Here is a 9,620-nt window from a genome sequence, read left to right as displayed (position 1 = left end):
TAACCAGGGTAAACATCGGGTTACTAAGCGCGGCCCTGCGCTTAGTAACCCGATGTTTACCCTGGTTACCCGGGGACTTCGGCATCGCTCCAGCGCCGTGATTGCAAAGTGTGACCGCAGTCTACGACGCTGGAGCGATAATCATACGACGCTGCGACGTCACGGATCGTGCCGTCGTAGCGATGAAAATGGCACTGTGTGATGGTACCCTTACTCCTAATTACTTGTTAGGCTTTTGGGGATTCTGTTAATATACAGTACATTGAAAATATGAACTCTTGCAGTGGTGACATTTTAGGAGTTTGCTTGTTCTCCACAAAATATTCAGTGCAGATCTCCTTTCAGTGCTGAGGATTGGACTTTGCTCTCCATAAGCACTACTACATCATGTGTCTCCTGTACTGAGGTGCCATTAGAAGCAAATCCTCCAACATGGTTGTACATAGTGCATGTATGAATTTTCCAAGGAAGAATTAATGAAAATCCCTCAAACAAGAATTGAAGGCTTGGCTGGCCACAAAAAGCATTTACAAGCTGTGACACTTTCAAAAGAGGGTACTACTAATGCAGGGTGCCCAAATGTTTGTGTCAGCAAATTTTCCTTTTTGCAATTTGTAACATGTGAAAAAATATTTTTTTGCCTAAAATACAAAAGGAAATTTATCATCTTTAACTTCAGTCTTTAACTTCAACAGTTCACATTAACAGTAATTTTGACCAGGGATGCCCAAACTTTTACATGCCTCTGTAGCGCTAGTGAGTTGAGGCAGTGATAACATACAAGCTCTTGAAAAGCAGTTTAGATCTTAAAAATAACACTGTCTTTTTTTTAATCCAAGTGAACAAAACTGATCTGTAAAACCCTCAAATTTGGTCATTAAATATCAGTCTTCTTATAGCTAATATTTTTTTCCTCTATACCCAGAGTTTCTTTTAAACACTGAATTGAAGTCACATATCCCAGAGTTGCTGCTCAGTCATTTTGTCAGGACTGATAAAACTTGAAACTGGCAACTCCCAATCTTCTCTTGCACTTAAGAGCTAGTTTGTGCTGTTTTGTGAAGCAAGTTGAATCCGACTCTAAATTAGCTTCTGTGTCTGGACAATTTTAACATGGAAGTGTCTTTTTTTTATACAATAGATTGGTGAGTTTTAGAAAAAAGATCACTGAGACCATAGGCTACTTGAGTAGCGCAGCCATCAGAATCTAAGTATTCTCGAACATTCTTTGCTAACAGAGTGCCAATTACCAACTATTAAAAGGAGTCCTCTTCATAAAAGGTTTCTACATCCTAAAAAAGGAAACATAAAAGCAGATTTCCTAGTAGCAGCCAAAAGCCAATTTAACCACATTTTGGAGTAACAATCATTGGTACTTTGAGTTATACAAAGAGCAAAAAAAAACCATAGTATGTGGATTTTATTACAAGCTCAAAATGTTAAAATGTTTTTCATTTGCAGATACACAAACAAAAATTCCATTAGCAATGCATTTTCAGAAAGAGGACAAGTCAACTTGGTGTTGAAAAAAAATCTTTATAGTAAATCAAAGCAAGGAAAAGCTTCAACAAATATATCAATTGATTTATATATAAATACAGAGTACACCAGACTTAATTTACTTCTACTACAACATATTTTAAATACCCCGAATCAGAAGTCGATAAAACCTTAACATATTTTCACAGTATCTGTACAGTCGTGTTAAAAAACATCTAAAACCCACGCCTACTAAAATGACACTGCAATACAAAAATATTTTAACAGCTCAATATCCCTGAACCTTTTCTTAGAGATGGCTCTGTACACAGCATGTTTTCCATTAACATAACAGATAAAACACACAAGTTGACGATGTGCAATCGAAGGCATGTACTGCCACAATCAATACAGAACACATTATTGTCATACTATACAGAATTGGTTGTGAATAAATTAGCACAATTTTCTACATGAGCATAGAAGAGTATTTGCACAAAATAGTGTATCTTGCGATACCATTAACCGTTAAACCCTATTGTCAGATAAAACAAACACAGAAAAACCACGCATAAAGACTGAGTAATATGGTGTAGTACATCACTCAAGCACTTCAATCTCATCACGTGGGAATCAAGTACTATGGTGAATCATGCAAAGCAAGGTGGATATGTAGAAAATCAAGGAGATCGTGAGAATATAGCTAGTAAACTGGATGGGTCCTTGTCTTTTATCTAACAAAGGGCCATTAACACTGCCCGACCAGCAGCACTAAACAGTAAATCTAAGCGGTCACAAAGAGGTTGTCCACTACTCTTACATTCATGGCCTATCCTTAGGATAGGTCAAAAATGTATGATTGGCAGGAGTCCTACACCCCTGCCGATCAGCTGTTATCAGAGTCGGCCGAGGCTTGGTACTGCACAACCACCTCCTATTCAAATCAATAGAGGACAGATGTGTAGTACACTGCCAGCTTTGCAAGCGAGTAGTTCCGGCTGCGCGGCCATCAACACCAATAACAGCTGTTTGGCAGGGGTGCTGGTTGTTGGACCCAGGCCAATAAGACTGATGACCTACTTTGAAGATAGGCCATCAATGTAGAAGTAGTGGAAACCTCTTGAACACCACAGTAACAGCACATAGAGTCAACTGTACTAGATCATTCAGTGCACACAGGTTGTGATAGTTCTTGGCAGCACGATTCATTAATTTTATGATCTTTTGCTCCAGGTGATTGGTGGCAGCATGTTTACACATAAATGTTAGTTTAAATGCAAAGTTTCTGTAAAGTAAAAAAGATCTAATAAAGGTACCGTTACACTCAGCGACGCTGAAGCGATATAGACAACGAGCCGACCTAAACTAGATCGCTGGAGCGTCGCTATTTAGGTCGCTCTAGAGACTTCAAGCACAGCAACTCCAGAACGATGCAGGAGCGATCCAGTGACGTAACGGCGACTCACTTCTCGTTCTCACTGGTTGTTAGCTCCATGTCAAACAGCCGGAGTGTACAGACTGGCTAGAAGGAGACGCTGCGACGCCCCCTATGCTCGTTGCTGGCGTCGTTGCTTTTGATGTCAAACATGACGATACACACCGACCTGGCGACGAAATAAAGTTCTGGACTTCTAGCTCTGACCAGCGATGGCACAGCAGGATCCAGATCGCTGCTGCGTGTCAAACACAACGAGATCGCTATCCAGGACGCTGCAACGTCACAGATTGTTGTCGTTCTCTTTGCAAAGTTGCTGAGTGTGACGGTACCTTTAAGTTTCTTCTTTAATACATTTAACCTAAACCATTCATTCAACCTTTACATGCTATCATTTCAATGTAATATACAATTAATTACTGCATGGGTTTATCTACACTGTTTATCCTATATTGACCAGAAGGACAAACTAAAGAATTAATGCTTAAAGAAATTCAATGTAAGATGTGTTAGGAAACACTACCGAGGTAAGTTAACACAGAATTTTGCATTGAGATAATGGATTTGAAGTGTGCAATTGTCTAAGAGTCAACATTTTGTGTTGTGTTCCTTTTACAATTCTCATCTCTTTTGCTAATGGAACTGTAGTAACAAAAGGGAGAGATACTTGGCAGCACTTTATTAAATGGCTACACAGCGCTTTCGTGAGCCAAAAGTATTGCAATAAATATAAACTGCTCCCCTACAAAAAACGATAAAACATTTAGCAGTTTAAGTGCTGCAAAAGCATTACCAGATACATAGCTGCAGTCTATAAAAAAAAAAAAAATATCAAAACCTCTAGTTTTCAAAATGGGCAAAATTGCCTAACGTTCTCAAGCAGAACTAAGCCACTTCGAGACATTTTGTAAAAATGTGGCAGAATATAAATGTTAGAACTGCCTAAGACTAGCAGGTTACGAATGGATGAAGAACAGAGCACAGTTTTAAGAGTCAACACAAAAATAACTAAGATATTTTTTATACAACTGGCTGTTTCTGAATGTTACATTTTCTTTATGGCTTTATTTTATCAAAAGGGCGTGGGCACGCCTGACCAATGTTTGTCTAAGGAGCGTAAAAAAGGCTCTACAAACAAAAATCAAGTTTTAAAACACCAGTGCAAACAGTCAGCAGTTCACCATGCGCTAAGTGTCACTTTAGTTTATAGTATTGCATGTGCCTTACCTGCAGCCAAGATTTGCCTGGCATAGAAAACAAGTATTTTATTTTTTTTTTTAACAAAAACATTTCAGTAGAGTCTGTTGGATTTACCAACTACAGCCTTTTTTTACCCATAATAAAAAGCCATTACTGTACTCAATGTTTACAAAGTCTTTAAAAAAAAAAAACACGGTGTTATAAAATTCACCTTTCCTGATAAGCTGCTGGATACTAAAATGTGTGCTCAAAGGGTCTAAACCTTTTTTTCCCCTCAAAATTAATGCTGACAGATTTTCAGTTATAAGTTCATATATGTGCAAATTCAATTAAATTCAAGTGAGTGCAAGTGTAATATAAATAGAATACTAGCGACTTAAAACATACGATCAGAATTATTGACCTGACAAACCTGTTTCAAAAAGACATCTGTATTTTAAAAAAAACCTATTGAAAAACGTAAATGTACTAAACAACTAAATGAAGCATACAAACAGCCACTAGAATTATTTCACATGTGAAATAACATTGAGTGAAGGAAGCAGATACCTTTGCTATCCTTTCCTATCCCAAAGATGTTTCTTTATCCAATGATTAAGCCATAAAAAAAGTTGTCTCCATTTTCATTGATTTTTGGTTACCGTAATTTAGAAGTAAAAAAAAAATGGAAGCACAGTTACTCTTTAATCAGCCGAACATCTCAAATTATTGCAATTTTTTTTCTTTTGTACAAACGGAAAAACCCCACTAAAAAGCAAACATGGTGTGCCTGATTTTTTTTCTTTTTAAATCGGTACAAGTGCTTGTGCGTCAAGTATAATCTGAAAGGCTCATCATGTGGAAGGGCTTTTAAAATAATAAAGATAAATAAGGCACTGTACTTTTAACATTCAAGGCTAAAAATAAAAACCCAAAATAGAAAAATAAGTTACATCTTGAGCACCAGAGGGAAAGAAACTAAAAGCTAACTTCCTTATAATCCAAGCCTCACAATGCCTACGTAATCTGGAAGATTTTAAGGGGTTGCTACAGCTTATATAAAAAGTTTACAATTAATGCAAAAAAATAATTAAATGTACAAATGGTACACAGTTAAATTCTAGTTTGTCATTTTAATTCAAGTGATCGTCTTTTGCGAGTGGAAGGCTCCAGCTGTGACCTTTGTTTGTGCTGCCTCACCTGGGGTGATACTCTTATTTTGTTTTTTGCAGACACAGTGCATATTTTACGTATTTTTATCCTATGTGAAGACGACAAACTAGTGATTTTAGTGGAATTTGAAAAATTTGGGGAAACTGGTCTTAGCTTAGCTGATCTTGTCATACGCCTTTGAACAAATTGTGATTTAAGGGATTGTTTTCGCATTGGAGCTTTTGCTTTTCCATTCCTTAAACTTTTCTTAAAGACTCCAGCCCTTCCCACTTGTTTCTTTGGAGCCTGTGAATTGGAAGTAATATCCATTTTACTTATTTTACTGACTTTTGCTTTTGGAGATACATTTTTGTTGCCATGAAGTCTGTTTTTAAGAAGTCCCTGCTTTGCTTCAATTTTTCTTTTTTTATTCGGCTGTGGAATAGATTCGATCAAGGAGTCATTTTTGGAATGCCTTCTATTTTTTTGATTTTTCAGTTTCTTGGAGTTTGGAACATTTTGCAAGCTCGATTCTGAAGTGGATCTCTCTTTTCTGTTTTCCGCATTACCCACCTTTTTTGTATTTATCACACACAAATTGTTTTTATTCACTGTACAAGACTTATTTTTTAAATTTTCCTTCAATCTGTTGCATTTTGGTATAAGATCAACAGGAACAGTCTTTTTAGCTTCATCATGTTCTTGCTTTTGACCATTAGGTCCTTTTACAGTATCCTTAGAAACCTGATCAAGTGGTATACTGCTGTCTGCAATCAATTTATTCAATGAATTCTCAGTTTTAGGGTCATTACGTGCTGGACAAACTGAAGCAAATTTCTTCAGATGTTTTTTTAAGCGTTGAGCTTGCAAAATGTGAGGATACAGACTTTGGCTTGGATACTTCGGTGATGGAATAATTGGCAGCTGATGTTCCTCAGGAAGACGAGTGTTTAATTTCTTCACAATCACTAAAGACTTGGTTTCTGTGGTTTCCATAAACCACCCACAAATATCTGATAACTGAAAAGAATTCATAAACAACATTTGCATTGGAGAACATTTCTGTGCATCTTGAATACTTTTGGGTCTACGAACCCTTTTCTTTGTTTTCCAAATCTCTTTTAATTTGTCAGATTTATTTTTGGACTTTACGACATTCGCCATTTCTCTTTCCAGTGGTATCCAGTTTTTGTGGACAGTTGTGTACTTATCGTTAAAACTAGAAATACGCTCCTGATTTTCTTCTTCGGAACACCAGTCTAAAAATTTGGGTCTATTTATTTGGTTATTACAGTCATCTATTTTTTTATTGTCTGTGGACAGGTCCTTTAGTTCACCAGATTTGCAGTACATAATTTTATCTTTTACAGTAACATGCTTACTGCTACTCTTGGGTTTAGAGATGGACTTTGAGTTTTCCATCATTCCTTTTTTACAATTCTTAAAATGCAACTCACAAGTATGTCTCAAGCTTGTTGCATTGGACTTGCATTCTGTCTTCACAATTTTCAGACAATTGTGATTTTTTTCTCTGGCAAAAGACACCATCCGCTTACCAGAACCGGTTTTAAAACATATCTTGAGGTTTTCAGATATCTTAAAGGGGGACAAACTATTATTTAAGATCTTTTCATAAAGTAATGGTTTTCCCTCTTGACAATGACTATTTATAGACATTGCAAAATTCTCATCATTAATGGTCTCATCAACAATGGAAAGATTGGTAGTGGCATGTGATGCATCTTCTGCTCTTAATTCCACAGACCTCTGTGCAGAGTTTGTCTCTTTAGTATAGGATATTACAACTTGAAGGGAAGAAATTTTATGAAAAGTGTGGTCACCAGACGCTTCATGACTCCTAAGACATCTGTCAGTTGGGGCAGGTGTTTTTTTGTGCCTCTTTGTTGATGTGAGATGCCGATTTGTTTTTTTGCTGTATACTAAAGAATTGTCAATTTTGTCCTGACTACCATCCTCCAACTTGCTTTCCTGATAAATCACTTCGATTGTCAAGGGCTTCTTAAAAGAATAATTTTTGTTAAATTCAGTTGAAGATACAGTTTCACAGTGATTAAGATCATCCTTTGAACCATTTGCTTCTAGTTTCACAGTAATATTTCCATCAATTTTTGCACATCTATTTAAAGAATTAGGAACATGTTCATTAGGCCGTAACTCGTCGTTTGTGGGGCACTCCAATTCATCAAGTAAAGGCTGTCCACTAACTATATTCTCTGGCACTATTTCAGTTATCTTAATTTTCCCAGAATCGTTAAGATGAACACTTTGACCATATCTAACATTTTCAGATTTTTTTACATTTATGAATTCTACATTTTTTTTGTCAACACCTTGGGTAGCGTGGCCATTCAAGTAGATTATATCAGAACCAAGATGATCTTGTAAAGTTTTAGAAATTTGACTTTCAAAATTTTCTTTGGGTACATAATCTGAAGACATCTCTAACTGATGGTCAGAAGAAAAAGCAGGATCAGTAATAACTTCTGTAGAGTCTTCAGGCAAAATCTTGGCATCATTATCACTGGAAGAACCGTCGTTTGAGAGATTATTGTCTGTTCTATTTGGGAATGAAGATGGATGTGCGGTGGAAAGACTAGCATGACTATAATATAATGTAGCAGAAGCTTCTTCCATTAATGTATTATGTGGAGAACACTCAGGAGGTGTGTTGTCAGAAAGCACATGATTATTTTTTAATGAAACGATTACTTCCATGTCTTCTTGATTACAAGAATTTATGGAATGGGAAACCTCAAAATCTGGATCTGTAGCCAACTTAGCTACACTTTTTTCAAGATCATCCACAGATAAAGAATTGGCATCTGTATTTATTACAGAATTCAGTTTCATCTTTGGAATTTCATCAGCATGTTCATTAAACGCCATTTCAGTGTGGTTACTGAGAACATGTATTTTTTCAGGCTCCTTTTGTTTAAGTGAAAACACATCTACCAAAGAATCAGGGACATGCTCTACTGGCTCTTTAGCCATTTTCAGACTTTGATTACAATTTTCTATTTCACTGCTAGAAGAATTAAGTGTAGTCTCAGCCATTTCATCATTATGTGGTTTATGCTCAAAAGTCTCTATTTCTATTATTTTCTCTTCAGCATTTATCAATGATAAAATATTCGTGGAAGGTAGTGTCTCAATCAAGCCATTATGAATAATTAATGCTTCAGATGTATGTAATGAGGAGTCTTCTCGGTCCTCACCTTTTGAGCTTCTCACTAATGTGCGAACAGTGGACAATTCACAGCAATCGCCACTGAACAAATATCCTCGGGTACTTTTTCTTGCAGTTTTCCGAGGACATGCTACAGACTTGTGATTTTCAAAGTGGCATTCAGTCGTAACAGGCTCACTAATGTAAACGACATCACATTGTTTGTCACAATCATTTGTCATCAAGACTCGATCATTCTTACAGTTAATGCCATTTAAGTGTTTATTTTCATGCAACTTGATTTTTTTAATAGATGACGCAGAATGACCAGCAAAATCCTGAAAATGGCTTTCGTAATGGTTTTCAAGCTTTTTTGTTATTCCTGTATTTGCAGAATTATCCTGCTTTAATTTACAGTCATAGCAGTCAGAATGTGTTTGCTTAGGAGTAATGTATTGTGTGTTTTCTTTATTTGCAATTTGTTTGAGGTTTGTAGGGAGTTCAGACCCTGGGGAATCGTTGAGCATGTTTAATGCAGAGTTACTATTTGAGAGAACGCAGTGTTCTGAGAAAACAGTCTGACTGACGTCAGATATTCTTGCAAAAGCGGTTTCCCTTTTCTCTTCTGCGGTTGAAATACCTGAAGGGCTATATATAATTGTTTGGCCCGTAGCATGAGATGTATTAGCATGATCCTCTTCGTAATCTGAGGAAATGGGTATCTTTGAAAGATAACCAGAACAATGTGACTTTCCACTGTGATAGTTGTCCTCATGTGTATTTGTTGGAGTATTTATAGAAACTTGGTAATTTAAACAAGATTCTGAGTAAGATTTGTTTATCGCAACAAGGGAAAGGTCTGCTTTTCTATCAGAACAAGTATGATGGTAGTCGTCTATATTATCATGACTTTCAATCTTAGAAACCGAGGCATTTCGACTTTGAGATTTCATTATGGAGTCTTCAGTGCATAAATTGTTCAACACAAGAATAAACTGCTTTTGGTGATGTAAACACAGCTTGGCCATGAACATTTCCAGTGATAAACTTGAATTGTTAAGGTCTATTGCTTTTTTCTCTGTATCCTGAGTGCTGGAAAAAAAAAGAAACAACATTTAGTGAGGCGATTACATATTAAAGTCAACACAATCCTAGCAAATTTTTCCTACTGGCCAAATTGCATTGCGG

General features: G+C 36.5%; 1 protein-coding gene across 3 annotated transcripts in view; it reads right to left on the bottom strand.

Moving 5' to 3' along the window:
* Window positions 1-1,516: 1,516 nt before the first annotated feature.
* Window positions 1,517-9,620, bottom strand: part of LCOR (ligand dependent nuclear receptor corepressor) — a 131,779-nt gene continuing 123,675 nt past the window's right edge. For all 3 annotated transcript variants that reach the window (XM_077258281.1, XM_077258282.1, XM_077258283.1), the window contains exon 7: window positions 1,517-9,524. In XM_077258281.1, coding sequence (XP_077114396.1) covers window positions 5,222-9,524 — 4,303 coding nt within the window. In that variant the 3' untranslated portion in view covers window positions 1,517-5,221. The remainder of the gene's footprint in view (window positions 9,525-9,620) is intronic.

The sequence above is a fragment of the Ranitomeya variabilis genome, chromosome 4, assembly GCF_051348905.1.
Source record: "Ranitomeya variabilis isolate aRanVar5 chromosome 4, aRanVar5.hap1, whole genome shotgun sequence".
In the NCBI taxonomy this organism is placed as follows: domain Eukaryota; kingdom Metazoa; phylum Chordata; class Amphibia; order Anura; family Dendrobatidae; genus Ranitomeya; species Ranitomeya variabilis.
This window is presented reverse-complemented; position numbering and strand designations above follow the sequence as displayed.